General features: G+C 45.4%; 1 protein-coding gene across 1 annotated transcript in view; it reads right to left on the bottom strand.

The window, feature by feature from the left end:
• Window positions 1-24,637, bottom strand: part of LOC126161428 (lysozyme 2-like) — a 96,615-nt gene extending 71,978 nt beyond the window's left edge. The window contains exon 1 of the mRNA XM_049917228.1: window positions 24,526-24,637. Within this exon, the coding sequence (XP_049773185.1) occupies window positions 24,526-24,607 (82 nt within the window). The 5' untranslated portion in view covers window positions 24,608-24,637. The remainder of the gene's footprint in view (window positions 1-24,525) is intronic.
• Window positions 24,638-25,876: the final 1,239 nt, after the last annotated feature.

The following is a 25,876-nucleotide window of genomic DNA, read 5'->3' as shown; positions in this document are numbered from 1 at the left end:
CCAGAAGAAGGGATCGGTTGGTAGGACATTTTCTGAGGCATCAAGGGATCACCAATTTAGTATTGGAGGGCAGCGTGGAGGGTAAAAATCGTAGGGGGAGACCAAGAGATGAATACACTAAACAGATTGAGAAGGATGTAGGTTGCGGTAGGTACTGGGAGATGAAGAAGCTTGCACGGGACAGAGTAGCATGGAGAGCTGCATCAAGCCAGTCTCAGGACTGAAGACCACAACAACAACAAAATGCGATGCCGCATCATTTTCATTATCGTATTGATTTTTTTATTTGTCCTTTTTTTCTGCCTATCATTCTCTTTTCAGTAATTTTTGAGAACATTTCTCTTGGAGAACAGCGGTCTCGCATAAAGTACTTTAAAAATGAACACAAACAGTCTCGACCGCAAAAACATTTATTTTGTGGTAACCGGTTTCGGTCAGTTTTTGACAACCCCAGACCTTCGTACCATGATGGTAGACGGTGGTGGTGAATGGAGCGGGTTTTGTAAATCCATAAGCAGTTGACGTTGGTGGAGTCACGAACCTGCTCTATTCACCACCACCGTCTACTGTCATGGTACAAAGGTCTGAGGATTGTAAAAAACTGACTGAAGACAGTTACTACAAAATAAATGTTTTTGCAGTCGAGACTGCTTGTGTCCATTTTTAAAGTACAGTCTTCTTTCCATTTGGAATCTGCTAGTACCGTCTATAATTTACAAGAAACTGTCAACCAGGACTGTTCATCGGTTGGTAAAGCGGCGGCAGTTCGTATAGCCAGCGTGAGGATAGTTTCAGGCAACGAACGTCAGTGAGGAACAGCAGTTTGTTTTTAGCGCCGAAACTGAAGTTTTTCTGTCTTGAGTTTGCAGGTAGAGGTAAGCTTTAACTGCCGTGAACAAAGCGAGAGTGATTTCAGTTCTGCCGCCGATTGCTGCGGTCCAACCAGTAATTAGGAGGACCCCCTGATTTCGAAAATTTTAGGCGAGTAGGATGCTAGTAACTACCTTGATACGTAATCTAACCAACCATCTTTCAACCCTTGAGTGATCTCCATCGAACATCAAAGTTGTGCAAAACACAGTTTGAGAAAAGCTGGTTTAAGGAGTTAGACATTTCACCTTGAACCTGGAACGTATATATGCTGCCACAATATTTGTGATCAATAATTCATCAGAATTAATAAGAAAAAATGACCTGCACAGTTCCTATACTAGAACAAAAAATGACCTCCATTACTCGTAACATAAATTAGTTAAATTCAGAAAGGGCTAAGAAGACTGTTACCATAATGCTTTACAAGTTAGCTAAAGAAAAAATACATTACAATCAGAAAAGGAACATTATAAAGGGAGTTGAAAAAAAGTCTTCAGGTCAACTTGTTCTATTCCCAAGCAGACTTTTTAATTTCGAAAATGTGTGTGCAAAATAATTACACGCACACTTCTGTTGTTAAACTGAACATTTTTACGTCCATATTAGTTACCTGTAACTGATAGTATTTAAGTACTCGTATGAATGATGAGCAGCGTTTAATCCGAGTGGTTTCTACTCATCGATATGCACTGTCGTACTGACTCACGGAACATGTAACGAAATATCTGACCATCAGGTTTTCCATGTTCATTTAACGGATAAATGACTTTTCGATAAATATTATCTCCTCTGGCCTGTATGGATGTATGTACGCATGTAACTGTGTATGTTTAAAGGAAATTAAATTAACTAGCTATGATTTCAGTGATACGATCATAGTTGCTTCATATTGGTCACTGTTTATGGCATGACACTGGAGCAGATTGTACAGTACATAGCATATTTTTCTTTTTTCTGACCAGTTATTTTAAAAGAGAATTAGAAAACTTAATTTACCGAATTAGTGTACGGCTGAAAGTTAACTACGTGACAGCAAAATGATGTAAGTCATCACACTTAAATGATGCTAAAATGAAGGATGTGGCGTCATTGAGCCACTTGAACCAGATGTTCATTTGAAGAAATAAATAGCAGAAAATGAATATATAGTCAGACTGAGGGAAGCGTTTGCCTGGAATTACATTTTAAAACAGCTAAATGTGCAGAATGTCAAGAGCTTTTTTGTACGTTATTCAAGTATTCCTGATTCAAGATGATATGAAATTATATTTATTTTACCTCAGGCGAAGAAAGCCCTATTTGTTGTCCTCTTAGCGACAGTACTACATAGTTGCTGTTCTCAGCGTAAAGGACACTCTTCATTTGGTGAGGATATAGTTCATGTGGGTACCAAATGCCGTCTTCAAAGGTAAATTTGTGTATGCCGGGAATAGAAGTAAAAAAGCAATGCAAAGCGCTTAGTTCTAAAGGATGGCAGCGTGTTTCCAGAATGAGATTTTCACTCTGTAGCGGAGTGTGCGCTGATATGTAACTTCCTGGCAGATTAAAACTGTGTGCTCGACCGAGACTCGAAGTCGGGACCTTTGCCTTTCGCGGGCAAGTGCTCTATCATCTGAGCTACCGAAGCACGACTCACGCCTGGTCTCACAACTTTACTTCTGCCAGTATCTCGTCTCTTACCTTCCAATTTGGAGTTCGAGTCTCGGTCGGGCACACAGTTTTAATCTGCCAGGAAGTTTCGATGGCAGCGTGTATTGATTCCTATGCGCAAACCATTCAAAACTGTAGAGGTGCATGAGCCGGCAGATAATCATAAAACGAGGTAAGTAAACAAATGTATGGATAAGTGTGGAGATAGGGGTTAAGAACGTCATACTGGCTTCAGATCGAAATGGAGATGAAATCGTCTCGTGATCAAAAGGATATCCTTCAGAGGGCTCAAAAATAGAAATTACTTGGACCGCGATCTAATGGGAGATGAATGGATCACATCAGAAAATGGCCAGAACTAATTTGCCTGTGTACAACTGTAAGTCATAAATTCGTGATCCAGAAGAGACTTTCATCACCCACTGGGCGAAAAACTGTGACTGCTTATGCGACTGAAACATTTTGCGTTCGTACATTACAGACATTAGAAATGCATGTTGTGGTCAGTTCGTGGTGTAGACTTGCAAGGCTGAGGAGTTGCCGTTAGCATCGTCTGGGAAACCGGTACAAAATGGTAGGACCAGGAGTACCAGGTAGAGCGGACCTTGCAGTGTCCATACCCCTTCCTCCCACTCCGAGCAGCCTGTCCCGTCTGACTCACGCACTGCGGTCGCCCTTGGACCCACAGAAACGGACGTGACTGTTGCTCCATTTTGAAATGCGAACTTGCTCGCACTCCTCTACAAAAAACTGGGGGGGGGGGGGGGGGGACAGATCTTGAGAGGTCGTCATAAAGATGTGAACGACTAAATAACAAGAACAGAGAGAAAGCTGTTAGAATAGTTTCTCTATTTGTTAGTGTCCAAAATAAGGTTACTAGAGATGGACCAATTCTCGCAGCTTTGGTCCGGAAGAATAAACCAACGAACACAACCGAAGACTACGATAAGAGGTTACTCCTAGATGCACATGAAGTGACTCAATAAACGGAATAGTCAAAGAAGGAACGCCTGGTGAGTGTCTAAACTAGCTCCTCTCGATTATGAACCGAGCTTCGTGCTGTGACATATCGGTAGACTGCAGTAACCTCAAGAGCGTCCAGTACCTATTTTCACTTCGCTACTTTGTACTAAACAGGCAGAATGAAAGCGCTGTTTAATCAAGCTATTATTGAAGTACGAGCTTACTGCGAAAGGGACCCCAGTAAGAAGAAAAGAGAAGAGACATCATGAAAGACACAAACGCACTTTTTTTTTAAAAAAAAAAAGCTTTGTTACGGAAATCGCTTTGTATGGGAAGCAAGGAGAGGATGTTGTTCGGTGGCCGGTATGCTCTTTCTATAACACAACTGAACGCATGTATCAACAGGGTTCTTTATTAACATAAACAGAAAGCTATTTAACTTAAGATATGTGTTGTTGTACAAGCTCTTCCGTAATACTCCACGTCAGCCTCACTGCTGGTGAAGTGCAAGTCCAGCTAAGTGCACTGCTCTGGTCGCTAGTTAATGACTGACTCTCTCTGCGATTGGGCTGACCGTATGTTGACTCGATTGGGCCCTCCGGTCCGCGTTGGCGATATAAATACTGGCGGTAGAGAAGGCGTTGGCGGCACGTTGCCTGCGAGTCTGTTTTTGGCCTCTCTCCTGATAGGAGCGTTCCTTGCGTCTACTATCGATCTTCTCGCAACCTCTTTGCCGCCCGAAGTGCTGGCGATAGCTTACCCCAGCACACTGGGTATTTTATAATATCAATAAAAATTTGAAGTTATTCAAGTTTATCCATATGGCATTCTGTAGGAATGTAATGACAGATATCACGATATTGATCACTCTTTTCTTCAGGAAGGAAATTGTTTCGACCTTGTCTGTTCTCTAACGGTATATAATTCGTTTCCAGTCTCCTTCGCCAGCCGGTGTGGCCAAGCGGTTCTAGGCACTTCAGTCCGGAACCGCGCGACCGCTATGGTCGCAGGTTCGAATCCTGCCTCGGGCATGGATGTGTGTTATGTCCTTAGGTTAGTTAGGTTTAAGCAGGTCTAGGGGACTGATGACCTCAGATGTTAAGTCCCATAGTGCTCAGAGCCATTTGAACCATTTCTCCTTCGCAAAGGGGCGTGCTGAAAAGAAACGCCTCCGAATTTTTTATTCTGTTCTCAGTATAGGTCAAGGTATTACATGTCATGGACATTATTTGGTCGACTTTCACGCTCAGCTGACGCTAGTTGCAACATCCAGGATGCCCTCCTCCAATTACAACGACTGGGGAAGGAGGTAGCTTTCTGCTGGGTTCCAGGGCACATCGGCATTGCTGGGAAAGAAAGGGCAGATCTCGCAGCCAAGGAGGTCTGTCTAGATCCACACGTATTTCAGTGTGCCATCCCCCTGCACGCACTCACCTCGGTATTGAGCTCATGAGTCATGCGTCGGTGGGAGGATGAGTGGCTGGGAATGACTGACAATAAGCTCCGTTTAGTCAAGCCCACAACGCGAGTGTGGTGTACTTCTTCCCAGCCCCGTAGACGGAACGAGTTTCTCCTCACTCGTCTTCGGATAGGCCACAGTCCTACGACGCATAGCTTCCTGCTCCGGCGAGAGGTCCATCCAATGTGTGGTACCTGTGGCGTCCAGGTCACTGTGCGCCACGTTTTATTGGATTGCGTTTTATTTTCTGACCAGTGGGCCGCGGGACTGGACATCTGTCCATAATTTATTTTGCGTTTTGGGCATGAGGGTGATGGCATCTATAACAACATTACGACAGGTGATGAAAGAGGCGTTCACCATTTTGACCCCGAAAACAAGAAACCATCAATGGAGTTCACCCACAAAGGTTATCAACCGGCAAAAAATACAAGACCATGCCATTAGGAGGCAAAGTTATGCTCACAGTGTTCAGGGATGTTCAAAGTGAGGTGTATTTGGAATTCATGCCCGAAGGCACCTCCACAAAGTCTCCGTGGTGCTGTGAGACCCTCAGAAAACCGAATGCACAAATTCGAAAAATCCGTCCACACTTGGAGTTCCCTCACCTTCAGCATGATAAAGCCAGACCACAGAAAAGATCTGCAAGACGGATTCACAGTCATCGACCATCCTCCATACAGTCCCGACTTGGCCCTAACCGATTTTCATCTGTTTCCAAAACTTAACAGAACTCTTTCAAGGACGTCACTTTGGTAGTGATAAAGTGGTGCGAGCAGAGGTGAGCTTGTGTCTCCGTAAACAAATTCTGTAGTGACGGTACTAATAAACTGGTCTTTACGAACTTCCAGCATGCTTATATGTATCCGCTGTAACTGTTTGTTTGCAAATTTTTGACATGGTTTTTGCATTTTCGAAAACACAATTTTTGACTATATTACGATGATTTGAGAATGGGTCCCGGTCCGAAACTAGTCATCGAGTGAATAAAAAAAGTGAGATTTGCAACTTTGGACCTGTTTTTCGTTGTACTAAAATCGGTCTTTCGTTGGGAGAAATGCGCTCGTCGCCAGATGATTATGTTGAGAAATAAATGCGTAAACGTGAAGAATAAAGACGTAGAATGTTAATAAAGTCTGTTTTACTTAAAGAGCTTCAAGAGTTTTTACGTAAAAAATTCGGAGGTGTTACTCTTCTGCACGACTTCGTATCTTTACAGATGACTTGTTTTCATTACAATTACTGTAGACAATTTAAACAGAGTGTAATATTTCGATCAGGACACAAACATGTTAACAAATTCATAAACATACAGCAACAGCAAGAAAGGTACCTAGTTCTGAGCCAAGTATTTGACAACCAAAATGCTCGCACAGAATCGAAAAATCACATTGTATTACTAAGACATAAACGAGAAGTATTTTAGTGGCTACCAGGGATATGTTCATACCGCAATGCACAGAGAAGTCTTGAGGAGGCATTTATCGAACGGTGCATTTCAAATGGCTGATGATCATGTCGATTGCATACTTTTGTGAAGATGCATTCCGCACCAGCCTCAAAACAGGAGCAACTCCAAGCCTACTGGAATGACCTTGTGAGCGCGATAAGATCTGTTATTACTGTACGGAATGCAAACTAAACGCAAGCGATAACTGACTCGAGTTGCCGCTTGTCTGGTGACGTCAAGGATGGCAACTGTCGTTTAGATAGCTTCACTGGAATTCAACGCTTAGTTTGGTTTATTGCTTCTCTCCTGTTTTTTAGGGTTGCCTACTTCAACCTGTGAAAACCTTTGCTGTCTGTCTGTCCGACTCTCCAAAACCCGTTCTCTCAGGAAAGAATAAACATATCAAGTTGTAATTTATATCACATATTAAAGTCTGCGGTCTCTTGGCGATGTAAAAAACTGAAGTGTCTAAGTCATTACAATAAAAACACACGGCAATTTATGTCACGTAATTTGATACTCGCAAACGCACTCGTCGAATCATATAAGTTACTTCCCTTTGACCTAGAAGCATGAAATTTGACAAGAAGCAATGCCTCACACTACAACCAAAGAAAAAAAAATCCTAAAACGGTTAACTTGTAATTATATCATATGAAAAAAAGTTGCCATTTGTTATCAGACCTTTAAGACCCCTTTTTCTCGGGAACAGGTAGACGTATCAAGCTGAAATTAAAGTTACGTACTAAGGTCTGTCGTCCCTTGGCGGTAAACTAACGTTAGCTTCTAAGTCAATGCAATCAAAAGATGCGATCAGTTATGTCATGTATTTTGATACTCGCAAACTCACTCATCAAAACCTGTAGGATACTTCTCGTAGGCCTAGAATCATGAAATTTCGCAAAACGCAATGAATCGCAGTATCAACCAAAGGAAAAAATCCGAAAACTGTAAATTTGTAATGATAGCAAACGGAAAAAGTCTTTGTGCATCTGTTATCTTACACTCTGCCTGTTGGTCCGTCTGTTAAGACGACTCTTATCAGGAACGGGTACACACACCGCTTTGAAATTTATGTCACACACTTAAGAGCTATGGGCCCTTATCGGTGTAATAAATATAAACTAAGTCAATGTAGCCAAAAGATAATGCCATTTATGTCACATATTTTGATACCTGCAAACTCAATCAAAAGCTATGGGCTATGGGTACTTCCCGTTGGCCTAGCATTATGAAATTTGGTAAGAAGCAATGTTTCACAGTACGAGTAAAGGAATAAATCAGAAAAGTATTAATTTGTAATTGACTCATACGGAAAAATATTCTTTTCTCATTCATCATCCGACTTCAAACTTGAAATTAGAACTCTCTCGAATGTCTTGGAATCCCTTGGACAGATATTTTGGCAGAGCCCTCATTGTGCGAGTCCTACTTGCAACTGGCTTTTTTTTTTTTTTTTTACTTTTGTTGTTTCAATCTTCGAATACCACCAATAGTTTACTGGCCTTAGAAAGCTACAAGAGCAGTGAGTGGTGGCGGCTTTGTTGAACCGCATGACGCGACGAAAGTGAAAGGCAGAGAGAGGTATTTCTGCTTGCGATGGAGAGTAAACGGAAGCGGATGCGATAGCCACGGCTGGTCGCCTGCATGGAGATGAAAGTGCCGCGGCTTATACGAACAATGCTTAACTGGTCTGACAGACACGGAAGTCGTTTTTTGACAGCAGACTACACATATAAAAACCAGGAAGTCTGTCATTGGTTCCGTACCGTGTATCCTAGACAGTCGGAGAGGGTGGTTCCGCTTGTTGTCGAAAGTACAACTGTGTGGGTCATTAAGCGACATTTGTGACTAGACTGACGATTTCTTGGTAGGGGGACGCAGCATGGTATCTTGGGCAGAGGGTCAGCGATAGATGTCCAAGTAGCTTCAAGTGCGCCTCAGGGAAAGCTGTTGGGACCCTTGTTGTTCATGTCGTATTTTAAAGACCTTGCGGTCAATATTAATAACAACACCAGACTTTTTATGTAAAGATGAAGTGTACGGAAGAAAAGCTGCTTAAGTATTCGGTCGGTTCTTGATGAGATTTCAAAGCGCTGCATAGATCAGCAATTTGCTTTAAATGTTCAAAAATGCAAAATTGTACACGTACGTAGTAAGCTGTAACTGAAACGTCAATGAATCACAGTTAAGATTCGACCAACTCATAGAAATACTTGGGTACAACAAGTCGTAGAGATATGAAATAAAACTATCACGTGTGCTCAGTCGTAGGTAAAGCAGATGTCAGGCTTTGGTTCATTGGTAGGACATCAGAACAATGCAGTAAGCCTGCAAAGTAGAATGTATATAAAACACTTGTGCGACCCATCTTAAAATATTACGTAAGTGTATTGCATACTGAAAATATAGCGCTGTGTTGTCCGGACAAGACACAGCCAGGACAAAAGCACGACAGGCACAAAGATGCGAGGTGGTGAGAGTGCCGTAGAGACTCGCCACTTGCACGAGTTCCACCAGCGCCACGGGCAGCGCTGAGGATGCAGACATCGACTTCCCCTCGGCCAATTGCCGGCCGAGTACAATCCGCTAATGACAGGACGACAGTCGACAACAGACAGGAGCCTACTCGGAAGGTAGAAGAGCAGCTCTCGACCACTTGGTTACAGATGATCGTCCAGGGCTGATGTAGACAGGGAACGTCGTATAGCGAAGTCTTCGAAGTGAACAGACAGTTCTTGTAAATTGCATTTGGTATGTACTATGAAGTTTGCGTACAATTATTTGCACTTAGCCATTGAGGGCCTTTTTTGTGTTACTTACACAGGTTGAAGCGAAATTCGCGCACTCGCGCATCGCAGCGCGACTCCTCACATGCCAGCGATAAAAAAATGTCTCTCGCAAAATTTCGTCTGGCGAGTGCATCCAGCAGAAAAAGGACGTTAAAGAGTGGCAATTTGGCAACACTGTAACCACATGAAGGGTAATTTGCTGTGTCAGGAGATAGTAGTTGCGCTGTGGAGTTGGTGCAGAAGCTACAGTATTTAGTTAGTATGTAGGAGGTCGCGGGTTCCGTCCTGGGGTGGGGTGTACTTTTTTTTTATTTGCCAATTTCATTCTGACATTTCATACTGTAATATACGCCGTTTCTTACCTCACATGTGTCCTAAATTTACAACATTTTATAACTCTGAACATAACAAATACGTGGTTAGACAAATAAGAAATAGAAAGCTGAAGCAGATGACCTGTCAGAGGACAGAATAACTATAAAAACAATATCAATTTCGAGATACTAAAGATGCGCCTGTTCCATGTAATGCGCATTACCGCTCTGACAGATATTGTTCTGCATGATTCATACCGACATCGCTAATTGTGAAATGTTCTGTTTCGAATTACACTGTGTCCCTAACGGTAATACACGTGATGTTTCCACAATCCCATCGATAGAATAATAATAATAATAATAATAATAATAATGCAGTGAAATATGTACTAAACAGCATGTGGTTACCAGACTCAGTGTTGAAAGGCATGGCACCATGGTGATAACACATACAAATAGTAACCGAGTTTGGACCATTCGCAAAGCACATTGGTAGTCCTATTGGTAAAATAAGGCCCTAACGAAATGTATGGACTTGAACGAGGCAAGAATAATAGTTGCTACTAATTTCTGGGACCATTGGAGGAGGATGCGAAGAAAACAGGTTTCGTATCTAGTGGATGAGATAAATGTGAAATTCCATGACATGAAAAGGGCTTCTTTCAAAGCTGACTGTCTTCCATTTCTACGATTGTAGTATGTAAGTGCAAGTGTTTTCTAGAGGACCCACTGCAATAGCTGTTGACTATTAAGATGCCAGATACCGTACCACCTGCACTGCATTTACCGAATAAAAAACATAGGCCTCAACCCAGGATCGAATCATCGACCTGCTGCATGCTAACCCAAAACTCTATCCACTGCACCATATATATATATATATATATATATATATATATATATATATATATATATATATATATATATATATATATATATATATATATATATATATATATATATATACAGGGTGGTCCCGAATTCATGGTACAAACTTTAATGGTAGGTACAGGACATTGTAACAAGGATTTATTGTATAGGAATGTATAGTCGCAGGTGACGCGGTGAGGCGTAAACAGGGGAAAGAGAAATGGAGTGATCGGTTGGTGTCACTGCCGGTAGAGGGCAGTAGATGAACATGATGTATCGCAGTAGGGACAAGCGCCATTCACAATTGTGCTGCCGTAGACGATGGGTGACTTTACGTATGCAGAAAAAGCAGACATGCATTACATGTACGGCCGTGCAAATGGTAACGCCAGAGCTGCGTTACGAATGTATCGCGCGGAGTATCCTAATCGACGAATGCCGGATCATAGAATTTTTCAACGGTTACATCGTCAACTTTGTGAAACAGGTACGTTCGACGTCAACAGACATGACGCTGGTCGATTAAGAGCTGTACGCACTCCAAGACTGGAAGAACGCATCTTGAACATAGTGGCTGATAGACCCGAGTCAAGCACAAGAACTGTTGCGCGTGACGTACATGTGAGTCATCAGACTGTATGCAGAGTGTTAAATGAAAATCGCTTACACCCCTTCCATTTTCAAAAAGTACAAGCATTGAATCCGGCAGATTATCCTCTTCGCGTGAACTTCTGCCAGTGGTTGTTGCAGCAATGTGCGTTGCAGCCGGATTTCGTAGGTCATGTGCTATTTACAGATGAAGCGACATTTTCACGCGAGGGTGTCTTTAATGCGCACAATTCCCATGTGTGGGCAACAGATAATCCACATGCAACGCGTCCACATGCGTATCAACAACGTTTCGGTATTAATGTGTGGGCTGGTATTGTGAACGACTTTTTGATTGGGCCATACTTACTACCCACGCGACTCTGTGGCGAAAGCTATCGTATTTTTCTGCAAGAAGTGTTACCAGAACTGCTGCAAGATGTTCCGCTCGCCGTTCGTAACCGCATGTGGTTTCAGCACGATGGAGCGCCAGCACACTTCAGCACTGCTGTACGGAATTACCTGAATGCCACGTTTGGTGCTAGATGGATTGGGCGTGGTGGACCAGTCCCTTGGCCACCCCGATCTCCTGATTTCTCGTGCCTCGATTACTTTTTATGGGGACATCTTAAGAGTCTTGTTTATGAGACTCCAGTTGACTCAGATGAGGATCTCGTTGCTCGCATATCTGTAGCTGCTGCAGGTGTGCGTGAAATACCAGGCATCTTTGAACGTGTACGCCAATCGCTGCACCGACGCTGTCAAGCATGTATCGCTCATGGTGGACGCAATTTTGAACACTTACTGTAAACATGACACTTGTCAACAACGATTTCAATAAAATCTTTCGTTTTCCTTTCGGCCGTTATTTCCCCTGTTTACGCCTCACCGCGTCACCTGGGACTATACATTCCTATACAATATATCCTTGTTACAATGTCCTGCACCTACCATTAAAGTTTGTACCATGAATTCGGGACCACCCTGTATATATATATATACTCCTGGAAATTGAAATAAGAACACCATGAATTCATTGTCCCAGGAAGGGGAAACTTTATTGACACATTCCTGGGGTCAGATACATCACATGATCACACTGACAGAACCACAGGCACATAGACACAGGCAACAGAGCATGCACAATGTCGGCACTAGTACAGTGTATATCCACCTTTCGCAGCAATGCAGGCTGCTATTCTCCCATGGAGACGATCGTAGAGATGCTGGATGTAGTCCTGTGGAACGGCTTGCCATGCCATTTCCACCTGGCGCCTCAGTTGGACCAGCGTTCGTGCTGGACGTGCAGACCGCGTGAGACGACGCTTCATCCAGTCCCAAACATGCTCAATGGGGGACAGATCCGGAGATCTTGCTGGCCAGGGTAGTTGACTTACACCTTCTAGAGCACGTTGGGTGGCACGGGATACATGCGGACGTGCATTGTCCTGTTGGAACAGCAAGTTCCCTTGCCGGTCTAGGAATGGTAGAACGATGGGTTCGATGACAGTTTGGATGTACCGTGCGCTATTCAGTGTCCCCTCGACGATCACCAGTGGTGTACGGCCAGTGTAGGAGATCGCTCCCCACACCATGATGCCGGGTGTTGGCCCTGTGTGCCTCGGTCGTATGCAGTCCTGATTGTGGCGCTCACCTGCACGGCGCCAAACACGCATACGACCATCATTGGCACCAAGGCAGAAGCGACTCTCATCGCTGAAGACGACACGTCTCCATTCGTCCCTCCATTCACGCCTGTCGCGACACCACTGGAGGCGGGCTGCACGATGTTGGGGCGTGAGCGGAAGACGGCCTAACGGTGTGCGGGACCGTAGCCCAGCTTCATGGAGACGGTTGCGAATGGTCCTCGCCGATACCCCAGGAGCAACAGTGTCCCTAATTTGCTGGGAAGTGGCGGTGCGGTCCCCTACGGCACTGCGTAGGATCCTACGGTCTTGGCGTGCATCCGTGCGTCGCTGCGGTCCGGTCCCAGGTCGACGGGCACGTGCACCTTCCGCCGACCACTGGCGACAACATCGATGTACTGTGGAGACCTCACGCCCCACGTGTTGAGCAATTCGGCGGTACGTCCACCCGGCCTCCCGCATGCCCACTATACGCCCTCGCTCAAAGTCCGTCAACTGCACATACGGTTCACGTCCACGCTGTCGCGGCATGCTACCAGTGTTAAAGACTGCGATGGAGCTCCGTATGCCACGGCAAACTGGCTGACACTGACGGCGGCGGTGCACAAATGCTGCGCAGCGAGCGCCATTCGACGGCCAACACCGCGGTTCCTGGTGTGTCCGCTGTGCCGTGCGTGTGATCATTGCTTGTACAGCCCTCTCGCAGTGTCCGGAGCAAGTATGGTGGGTCTGACACACCGGTGTCAATGTGTTCTTTTTTCCATTTCCAGGAGTGTAGTTCGTTGCGTTTTGTCTGGGCGGTCGCCACAAGACATTCGTTCAAGGTGATCTTTGATTCCTTTACTCAATGTTTTGTTACAGAGGGCAAGCAGCCCTCTCACCAAACGCGATGAGCTACTGTAGAGCAAAAGGACTGTGTGCAGGCAGAGGTAGTTCGCATACATATGCTTACGGTGTTGCCAGATTGCCACTCCTTAACGTCCATTTTCTGCTGGATGCACTCGCCATAAGAAATTTTGTGACAGACATTTTTTTTATCGCTGGCATGTGAGGAGTTGCACTGCGAAGCCCGAGTGCGCGAATTTCGCTTCACCCTGTATATTATATGCAGTATTGCAGACTTAATTATTGGGCAAGTCACAAAGATAAGTAAACCTTTTTAACTCATTTGTGTGACTTTGTTACTAACTGGTTGGAGTGTTGTAGAACCTTCGTTCTCCTGTTATCTCACCCTGGGGCACAGCTGTGTAATAGGGGCAAGGAGAAAATCTCTTAGCGGTGTACTGCAATAGTGACGAGGCCTTTACAAAAGTGGCGACGAGGGTTTACGAAATATACAAAGGTTTATCTGACCCATAGTAGGTCGTCACAGAGATGCTGAAGAAACTGAACTGGCAGGCTTTTAAAGTTAGACATGACCTATCCTAAGAAAGCCTACTTACAAAGTTTCTAGAACAAGCTGTAAGCGATAAATCTAGAAATATACAGGATGAGCACAAAGTCTTGCCCTGATTATAACAATTCATTACAGAATAACCGTTTGACATAATAAGTTACATTTGATGCCGTTACATAGGTTAGTTTTACTAGTTTTTTTTAAGACCACTTACGTTAGTAAACCTCAACGTGTGCTCCCTTGGTAGCTTGGAGAATATCGCGGCGGTATTCCAGTTCCCGCCAGTTGTTTCATAACATGTCTTCTGTCACAGTACCCACAGTAGCTTGTATCCTAGCCTTCAGTTCGTCGACGTCAGCAACTGGTCTGACGAAGACTCTGTCCTTGATATTGCCCCAGAAAAAAAAGTCAAGGGGCGTAATGTCTGGAGAGCGGGGTGGCCAGGGTGTTGGACCGTTGCTTCCAATCCACCACCACCACCACCACCACCATCACCACCACCATCATCATCATCATCATCATTTAAGACTGATTATGCCTTTCAGCGTTCAGTCTGGCGCATAGTCCCCCTTATAAAATTCCTCCATGATCCCCTATTCAGTGCTAACTTTGGTGCCTCTTCTGATGTTAAGCCTATTACTTCAAAATCATTCCTAACCGAATCCAGGTACCTTCTCCTTGGTCTACCCCGACTCTTCCTACCCTCTACTGCTGAACCCATGAGTCTCTTGGGTAACCTTGCTTCTCCCATGCGTGTAACATGACCCCACCATCTAAGCCTGTTCGCCCTGACTGCTACGTCTATAGAGTTCATTCCAAGTTTTTCTTTGATTTTCTCATTGTGGACACCCTCCTGCCATTGTTCCCATCTACTAGTACCTGCATTCATCCTAGCTACTTTCATATCCGTAACCTCAACCTTATTGATAAGGTAACCTGAATCCACCCAGCTTTCACTCCCATACAACAAAGTTGGTCGAAAGATTGAACGGTGCCCAGATAACTTAGTCTTGGTACTGACTTCCTTCTTGCAGTCAGTACCAATCTACCACACTATCAAAATCCAATGTGGGGGGGGGGGGTGCCCCATCTTGCTGGAAAATTATGGTTGATATTCTTCTGTGGGGTTTGATAGTGCGTGTTTATATACTATGACAGTAAAATACCCCTAGCACCCCTATCACTGAGGGCTTGGTATGAAAAGGAGTGATATAAAAGCAAAAATTTCGAACGCCTGGAGCAATTTCAACCAAATTTGGTACATACAGATTATTCGTGTAAAAATTCTGTGGGATTAAGATATCCCTACTACCGTTGGAGGTTGGGGTGACTATGAGAAGGGGTAACATTTAATGCACAAAAAATTATCGGCTTTTGTTTACGTAATTGTGTCTGCTTTGTATATTTGTATCTACGATGAAAGGAAAAAGAGGCATTGTAAAGCAGGGTGGGCATAGCATGTAACTGTGTACAATGCTCTAATAGCTGCCTCCTGTTGACAAAAGTGCAGAATGATTTTTTCCACCGTGTACAAGCTCTACGGACTGATCGATGAGAGGATACGGAACGAAAAAGTTTTAATAAACTTATGTCAGGAAATGTATGGTTTCCATGCTAGAAATCATTTGTTCAATCATATATTGTTGCAGAGGCTGCTGTCTAACATGCGCTGTACTATGCAGTCTCAGTTACATCACGTGGTGAAAATGGTTCCCATGTTCCTCAACGCATGCGTGTAAGCGCCGTAGTAAGTTCTGTTTCACACGTTCACATCGGCCAGGCTCCATCCCAACAGTGTCAGCATGAATACGCTGCTCCAGTGTTTCCACATCTGGAGTGGGCTCTGCATACACGATACTTTTCAGATGGCCCCATAGCCAGAAATCGCATGGGTTGAGAACCGGTGAACGAGCAGGCCATGCATCTGGACCCTCTCATCTGATCCATCGAGGTTAACGGCGAAGCGGGCTGGAGCACTATCATGTAGCAGCCACGTAACCCTTCGAATCATCAATGGTACTTCTTCCAGCAGGGGAGGCTAGGTCACCCGCAAGAAAAGCCGACAGTTCCGGCCTGTTAGGCGACGTGGAAGGAAGATTGGTCCCAAAATACGGTCGCCAATTACCCCGGCCCGTATATCGCAGCTGCACCGATGCTGGTGACTCGCTGTCCCCATACCATGGAAGTTCTGCATAGTATCCCACAGACGACTTATGGAAACTGAAGGTAACTACTCCCCGTAAAGGTGGCCTCATTTGCAAATAGAATGTATAACACAAATCCCGGAATCGTGGTTGCCTTGTGAAGAAACCAGTGACAAAACTGCTCCGCCGGCCGGAGTGGCCGAGCGGTTCTAGGCGCTACAGTCTGGAACCGCGCGACCGCTACGGTCGCAGGTTCGAATCCTACCTCGGGCATGGATGTGTGTGATGTCCTTAGGTTAGTTAGGTTTAAGTAGTTCTAAGTTCTAGGGGACTGATGACCTCAGATGTTAAGTCCCATAGTGCTCAGAGCCATTTTGATAACTGCTCCCGATGTGAAAAGTCTGTCGCTAGTTAGCCCTGCACACGCTGAGAGTGATAAGGGTGGTAACAACTGTCATGGAGTATGTTCCACACGGTCGTCTGGCTTACCCCGTACTGGCGGACAACTGCCTGGTACTGACACGACGGTCGGCTTCCAGAGCGTTAATCACATTTTCCTCCAAGTCTGGTGTCCGAACATTTCAGGTACGTCCTTCATCATTTCCCTGCGTCTCACAAACGACGAAACACTGATGCAAACGTTGAATGCTCTGGTTGCTGTCGGCGACGATAGGTATCCTCATACAATCTTGCTGCTCGCCTCCGGTTGTCATTTGCCTTTCGGTAAGTAAACATAATGTCGGCAAGCTCTCGATTCGAAAGGGAACCATTGTGTACAACGCTGTATCACGTCTACTACAAGGTGTGTCAGCAAGGGAAGTGAATCGGACACAACATTACCAATTACTATGGCAGGAGAGGGTGCTAGGGCGTGACGTATAGGAACAGTACCACCCTCTAGGAGGAAACGATGCGTACTGTAACTGTGGCTGCGTGGTACAGCGCGTATTAGACCGCAGTCTCTGTAACAAAGTGTGACTGAATTAATGGTCTCTAGCATGGAAACCATGCATTTCCGGACATAAGCTCATTGGACCTTTTTTGTTCCGTATACTCTCCCATATCAATCCCTAGAGTTTGTACACGGTGGAAAAAATCACCCTGTATAATACCCTCTCTCCATTCTTTCTCTCCTTTTCTTATTCACTTCCGCGCTCGGTCAATACAACTGCAACCCAGCCGCTGGCGTCTGCATATTCGCAACACGTTCTCGTTGAGATCGTGGCCTTGGCTGCCTGTCAGTGGCGCGTCTCTGAACGCAGTCGTTGTATAGAGCGTCTCATACCAGGTCAGCAGCGCTGCTGCATTAAAACTAAGTCAGCTGACGTAATCGACAGCAGGATATAGAGCTAGAGGTGGTTCGTAAATCTGTGCTCATGATCTGAAAAACTGGAGTTCAGCATGTTGATAATTTCGTGAAGGGCAACAAAAATCTGTTGTTCCCAAAAACATCGATGCCATGGCCATCATGACTGAATCGGCACGATTGTGACTTACAGAGAGTTAGAGCTATCTTTGGGTATATCAAGATTGCAGTACATTCGCTCCATAAAAAATTAGCTGTGAAAATGTTCTGTTCTGAATTTCGAACAATGTGACCGAGGTTCAAACCACGTCCCTGTCATTTGGGGAAAGGAAATGCTCAAAACAATCAACCGAGGAAATTCAAAATCCTCATTCATTATCGTAAACAGGACAAGAAAAATTGGGTGTATTCTTAAGAGCCGGAAACTAGGCAGCCGTTAACTTACTGTCTGGACGTCCCAAGACGCAAGAAACCAACAAGAGTTTTTCGTTCGTGAAGCACTAAAAATAAAAAAATAAAAAAAAGTAACATAGTTTGTTTCTTTGCTTACACTAGACGTGTCGTGACCATCGCTTTAGTGTAGCAATCACCAAACTTTTTTACTCAACAAGCAATACTGACTTTGTGGGGCGGCATTTGCACATAAATTAGTAAGCTGGCACCATTTGGAATACTTCGTGTCGGCTTTTTTCAGTTTCAGATTGTTGCCACCCACAGCGATCCTGAAGTTGTGACACTGAAATTGCCCGACGAAATGTTGTTGTGTAGTCCTTGTGAGTGGGCGATTAACTGATTAACAACAGTAATTGCACTTATATTTAAATGAATTATGCAACATGAGACATGATCACAACTGTTTACTACAAGTTTTATAAGTCATTTTTCTTCTGCTCATTATGTTGTAACACAACAATCTTAATTTAATTACGTATTCCTTGCTACAGATACACTGTTCAGCCAAAACATTATGACGACCAACCTACTGTCGATATAAACCGTCCCAAATAAACTGACCATGCAAAACATTATGACCACCGACGTAAACTCCTCCCAAACCTGGGCGTGAAGGCCCAAAGGTACCGACCGGCCGCCGTGTCATCCTTAGCCCACATGCGTCACTGGATGCGGATATGGAGGGGCATGTGGTCAGCACCCCGCTCTCCTGGCCGTATGTCAGTTTCCGAGACCGGACCCGCTACTCCTCAATGAAGTAGCTCCTCAGTTTGCATCACAAGGGCTGAGTGCACCCCGCTTGCCAACAGCGCTCGGCAGACCAGATGGTCACCCATCCAAGCGCTAGCCCAGCCCGACAGCGCTTAACTTCCGTGATCTGACAGGAGCCGGTGTTACCGCTGCGGCAAGGCCGTTGGCCACACCACCGACGTACTAAAGGTATAAATCCGCCCAGGCGATACCAGCATCACCTGGCAAGGAATGACTGCAACTCAGACACACACTCGGCACATGCTGTATCAGTCAGCGTGCTGTGCGTAAAATGGGATAGGCGCGCGATCTATCTGGGTTTGGCCGAGGGTAGATAGTGATGGCGCGGAGGATCGGCACGAGCATTTTGGAAACTGCACGACTTGTCACGTGTTCGAGGAGTGCCGTGGTGAGTGTCTTCAACACGTGGCGAAACCGAAGTGAAACCAAGTCCAGGCGTCGTGGGTCTGAGCGGCCGCGCCTCATTACGAGTGTCGGACGTCGTAAGCTGGGCAGACTGGTAAAACAGAACAGGCGGTGTGGTGGAACTAACATCAGACTTCAATGCTGGCCAGAGTAAAGTATGTCGGAACACACCGTGCCCCGAACACACCTAACGACGGGCCTCCGCAACCGACTACCCATGCATGACCAATATTAACAGCACATCGGCAGCTGCGACTGAAACGGACATGTGACCATCGGTACTGCAGTGGCACAGCGTTACATGGTCTAATGAATCCTGATACCCTTCTTCATCATGCCGATGGAAGTGCGCGAATCCTCGTCTTCCAGGGGAATATCTCCTTGACACCTGCATTGCGGGACGGGGGTAAGCTAGCGGCGGCTCCGTTATGTTCTGGGGAACAACGTGGGCATCCCTAGGTCCAGAGGACCTCATACAGTGCACCATGACGACCAAGGTGTATCGCACACTGTTTGCAGACCACATACAGCTCTTCATTACGATCATGTTTCCCGACGGCAGTGACATTTTTCAGCAAGATAACGACCCATGTCACTATCCTAGGAGTTGACGGGGTGTTTCGAGGAATATAGTGGTGAGCTCCAATTGATGTGATGCCCCCCCTCCCCCCACTCGCCAGATCAGAACCCGATCGAACACGTATGGGATTGATTGAACGTAGCTTCAGAGCATATCGCCCCCTCGCTGGAATTTACGGGAATTAAGTGACTCGTGTGCGCAGGTGTGGTGCCAACTACCTCCAGCGACCTACCAAGGCCTCATTGCTTCCATGCTACCACGCGTCGCCGCTGTTATCCGTGTTGTAGACTGACAAGACAGCCAGTCCACAGTGACGGGTAATCGAAAGGGACGCATTTAATTCACGCAGGCTTGCTTAAGTCTGAAAGACTATAAAGAAAAGTTCGTAGCTGCTGGAATACTTAACTTTAATCCATCATTTGTATACAGCGTTCTTGATGATAAAAGTGAGACTCTCTCTTGAAATGGTTAATGGCGCCTTGCTAGGTCGTAGCCATGGACTTAGCTGAAGGCTATTCTAACTATCTCTCGGCTAATGAGAGAAAGGCTTCGTCAGTGTAGTCGCTAGCAAAGTCGTCCGTACAACTGGGGCGAGTACTAGTACGTCTCTCAAGACCTGCCGTGTGGTGGCGCTCGGTCTGCGATCACTGACAGTGGCGACACGCGGGTCCGACATGTACTAATGGGCCGCGGCCGATTTAAAGCTACCACCTAGCAAGTGTGGTGTCTGGCGGTGACACCACAATCCGTGCCAGAGGTGGACGTACCGGCTATTGGGTAGGTGGTCATAACGTTTTGGACGATTACTGTATGTACCGCATGTGAGGATAACCGTCTCTAAAGCGCACTTTCGTGAATCTGTGTTACTTCCGTGTCAAACTTTATACGATGTCAACATATCGGTACTAGTAGCGCATGCCCGTGACTTGTCAGTACAGGGAGACAAACAACACGACATTCCCTGCCCTCACACCTTGTAACCCCGCAGTGGCCATGCTACGTACCACCTTCCGCCCCTGAGGTAAGCAGCCTACGTCCGATTTCACAAACATTACACATGCGGCCCGCGGGTCGCGTTTTGACGACCATTGCTTTAGTGGACCGACGAACAGATAATGTTGAATGGTATACAACAATTTCTTTCTACCTATACATATACACTCCGCTAGCCACCAAGCAGTGTGTGGCGGAGGGCACAATTCGCGCCTAAGTCATATCCCCCCCCCCGGGGTCTGTTCCACTCGCGGATCGCGCGAGGGAAAAACGACTGTCTGAATCTTTGAATGGTGATCATTGCGCGATTTGAAAGTTGGTGGTAATAATATATGCTCTACATCCTGGGTGAAGATCGGATTTCGGAATTTAGTGAGCAGCCCCTTCTGTATAGCGCGCCGTCTATCTGAAAGTGTGTCCCATTTCAAACTTTCTATGAGATTTGTAACGCTCTCGCGATGGCTAAATGTACCAGTCACGAATCTTGCCGCTTTTCTTTGGACCTTCTCAATCTCTTGAATCAGACCCAACTGGTAAGGGTCCCATACAGACGAACAATACTCTAAGACTGGACGAACTAACGTATTGTAAGCTATTTGAGTCGAACACCTTTCGAAAGTCGAGAAATATGGCATCAACCTGGGAGCCGGTATCTAGAGCGTGTTGTATCTCATACACAAAGAGGGCCAGCTGTGTCTCTCATGACTGCTATTTCCTAAAACCGTTCTGGTTTCTGCAGATGAGGTTCTCAGAGTCTAGAAATGTCATTATGTCTGAACACAAAATATGTTCCATGAATCTACAACAAATCGATGTCAGTGAAATTGGCCGGTAATTATGTGCATCCGATTTTCTACCTTTTTTTATAGATTGCTATGACCTGGGCCTTCTTCCAGTCCCGTGGAAGTTTCCGCCGTTCGAATCATCTCTGATAGATGACGGATAAGAATGGTGCTGTATTTGTAGCATAGTCAACATAAAATCTTACGGGGATACCGTCTGGGCCAGATGCCTTTCTGGCGTCTAAGGATCTTAACTGTTTTACAATCCCATATACACTAAACACTATGTCAGCCATCCTTTCGTTTGTTCGATAATTGAAAGGGGGAATGGTGCTGCAGTCCTCTATCGTAAACGAGTTTTTAGAAGTTAGGTTTAGAATTTCGGCCTTCTGTTTACCATCATCAGTTACATTACTCCTACTGTCAGAAGGTATTGAATTATTTGTAGCGTTCATAGATTTTACGTACGACCAAAATTTTTTGGGGTTATTTTTAGAATCTGCAGATAAAATATTGCTTTCAAATTCGTCAAACGAGCCTCTCATTGTCCTTCTGACAGCTGCTTTCGTTTCGCATAATTTTTGTTTGTCAGCGGGGCAGTGACTACGCTTAAAACGACTGTGCAAAATTCCCTACTTTCTCAGCAACTTCCTAATATGTTTGTTGTACCAAAGTGGATCCTTCCCTTCCCCTATACTTTTGCTAGGCGCATACTTCTCTAGCACATGGTGGACAATACCTCTAAATGCCGACCAAAGATGCTCAATATCTTTGTGTCCCGCGGTGAATGCTTGGAGCTGACTATGAAGATTTGCCTCAAGTCATCGCTGAAATCAGGAAACAATCTAAAACGACGCACATTTCTTCATCATAACAATGCCAGCTGTACCAAAGTGCGCCACACAGTTGCTTTCACAGTCTTAAACGTCACACCTATTAGAATAGTCTAGGCTATTACGGCATAGTCGGATGAAAAAACTTGTTGAAACCAAAAGTTTCGTCCCTTTCAAGCGGTGTTGTAGCCTTTTCGAAGGTCAGCTGCTAACTGAAGTAAAATTCCATTTCTGCGTGCTCCCGCGCAGAGGCAGGAAGTCAAATGTTTCGAGAACTCGAGCGCAATGGGCCACTGACGATCGCTGTCATCTGCTGTTGTTATCACCCCATGGTGGGGGTACTCCATTTTCAGCACCGAAATGCACATACCATTTAGTTTCACACCCTCCTACTTCCGATTAAAATTGTTGGCATGTTTAGTAAATTTTACGGTCTCTCAGTATAGCTTTACATGGAATCCGCTTGTGGTTGCCAGTACCTGAGTCTTATCAAATTGAATCCACTTGTCTCCTGGCTGCAAAGCACATTTTGCAACAGATCATCCGCCACTTTCTCTCTTTTTACAGTTGCACCTGTTTTCTAATCGTTTTGCGACCGCTCTTTTAGTAGTACCAACATACACGTCTCCACAAGTACACGGTATGCTGCAAATTCCTACTTCTTCCAGAGGTTTACAAGCATCCCTGCCCCACTCTTGATGTTCCTGCATCTTCTGCGTAGATCCGCAGATAGCGGTGATACACTGTTTCGTTATCATTTCTGTGTTAATGAGCGACCGTGACAGACCTACCCTGAACCTGGCTGTACAATATTCTACAATCAAATAAAATTTGTGAGCTCGTTTCTTCCGCAGCCCGCACGTCAGAAGGGGGAAGAAAATCGTACGTGCGAGACAGTAATAGGGAAGGGACTAAAATTTACTACTCTTAGTGTCCCATTTCCTAATCTGATTATCTCAGAATCGTCTGGCTTAGGGTTCCGTACATCAATCGTTAAAAACGGAACCCTTTTAGGATCACTTTGTTGTCGACCTACCTGTCGGTTTGTCCGACTGTTAAAATCCATTTTTCTCAGGAACGGGTTGACGTATCAAGTTGAAATTTATGTCACATACTAAGGCCTGCGATCTCTTAGCAGAGTGAAAAAATGAAACTTCTAATAAATACAGTGAAAAGATATGGCTATTTATGTCACATATTTTCATAGTCACAGAGTCACTGTCAAAGCCTATAGGGTATCTCCCACTGGCGTAAAATCGTGAAATTTGACAAGAAGCGAACTTACGTAGTAACACCAAAGGAAAAAATCCTAAAACTGTAAATCTGGAGTTATATCACACGAAGAAGAATTATTTGTCATTTGATATCAGACGGTCCATCCGTCTGTTAAAGACCCATTTTTCTCAGGAATGGACAGACATATCAAATTGAAATTCATATCACGCTAAGGTCTATAAACCCTTGGTTGTGGAATAAATGTAAGCTTCTAAGGCAATGAAATCAAAAGATACGGCCATTTGTATCACATATTTTGATACTCGCAAACTCACTCATCAAAACCTATAGGGCACTTTCGGTTGACCTAAAATCATGGCATTTGGCGAAAAGCAGGGTCTCACAGTACAAATACGAGGAAAAAGCTGGAAACTGTTAATTTGTACTTATATCACACGACAAAAATATATCTTTTCTCATTTGTTAGCCGACATTAAACTCGAAATTAATACGCTATCGATAGTCTTAGAATCCCTAGGACCAATGTCTTGTCAGTATCAATGTCGATAACAGACAAAAATGGTCGACATTCTCGAATTCCGGAATGTATGAACTGCATATATAGATAATTAAGTTTGTAAGAAACTTTCAGTATGCGAGTCCTAATCGCACCCGGGAACTTGTTTTACAGATGCTTATCATATAAACTCTTTTCAAGATACTGTGCATTCCATTCAACTCCTGCTCCAAATCCTTTTGGTACTGTCCGTAACGTCACAAACAGTAACCTTGCTCAGTATTTCCCACGAGCTCCTTCCCAACCCCCTCCGCATCACCCCAAAATGGGTCACAACGTTGCGTTTGGAGCTAACGATAAGTGCGTCTAGTGGTGAGGAGCAGTCCTCGCAGAACTTCGGTGACGTTATCAGTAAATACTATAAAAAGTTGCCGATTAACTTCCCGCTTCAATTTCGGAACCCCATGCTTTCGCTGACTGCTTCCGTCACTGTCGTCAGGGGCCGGGCCCGGCCGACTTTACCTGCGTACAGAGTGGCGGAAAGGCAGGCGACGCTGGCGGAGGCTGCGCTGGCGACGACGAGCAGCTTGAGGAGAGCCGACATGGCGGGCAGCGGCGGCGGGCGGCGTCGTGGAGGGACTGCGCTGGCGCCCGGCGCGCTCGCCCGCCATTTATATGGCGCGAGGCGCTGGCACGGCACGCCCACTCCGCGGCTGGCCTTGCGGGGACGTGCGTTGCCCCCAGCGGCGGATCCACGCTTACCTCCGACCTGGCTGCGTCACCACGCAGTTCCGCAAGCCCTTAAGGCCCTTTTAAGCGAGCGAGTTTCTTGTCTCAATCGACTAATTGTGGCAAGTGGACTACTGCAGCACCCCTAGCGTTTTATTCCTGTCCTGAGCCTCTCCCCAGTGATAGTTTTCGTTTGCACGTCAGCTATGGGGCCGGGGTGGCCGAGCGGTTCTAGGCGCTACGGTCGCAGGTTCGAATCCTGCCTCGGGCATGGATGTGTGTGAGGTCTTTAGGTTACTTAGATTTAATTAGTTCTAAGTTCTAGGGGACTGATGACCTCAGTAGTTAAGTCCTATAGTGCTCAGAGCCATTTGAACCATTTGAGCCATCAGCTATGGAATTGCGTGTGTTGTGAGAGCTGTCTGCTGTGCAGTTTGGTACCTGAAAGGCGAAGTGAGTTTTTGAAGGACCTTTTTCTTTTACGAAAACATCGAACTACACTACTGGCCATTAAAATTGCTACACCACGAAGATGACGTGTTACATACGCGAAATTTAACCGATAGGAAGGAGATACTGTAATTTGCAAATGATTAGCTTTTCAGAGCATTCACACAAGGTTGGCGCCGGTGGCGAAACCTACAACCTGCTGACATGAGGAAAGTTTCCAACCGATTTCTCATACACAAACAGCAGTTGACCGGCGTTGCCTGGTGAAACGTTGTTGTGATGCCTCGTGTAAGGAGGAGAAATGCGTACCATCACGTTTCCGACTTTGATAAAGGTCGGATTGTAGCCTATCGCGATTGCGGTTTATCCTATCGCGACATTGCTGCTCGCGTTGGCCGAGATCAAATGACCGTTAGCAGAATGTGGAATCGGTGGCTTCAAGAGGGTAATACGGAACGCCGTGCTGGATCCCAACGGCTTCGTATCACTAGCAGTCGAGATGACGGGCATCTTATCTGCATGGCTGTAATGGACCGTGCAGTCACGTATCGATCCCTGAGTCAACAGATGGGGACGTTTGCAAGACAACAACCATCTGCACGAACAGTTCGACGACGTATGCAGCAGCATGGACTATCAACTCGGAGACCATGGCTGCGGTTACCCTTGACGCTGCATCACAGACAGGAGCTCC

The sequence above is a fragment of the Schistocerca cancellata genome, chromosome 2, assembly GCF_023864275.1.
Source record: "Schistocerca cancellata isolate TAMUIC-IGC-003103 chromosome 2, iqSchCanc2.1, whole genome shotgun sequence".
Lineage (NCBI taxonomy): Eukaryota > Metazoa > Arthropoda > Insecta > Orthoptera > Acrididae > Schistocerca > Schistocerca cancellata.
Note: the sequence above shows the minus strand (reverse complement) of the source record. Positions and strands in the feature narration are given on the sequence as shown.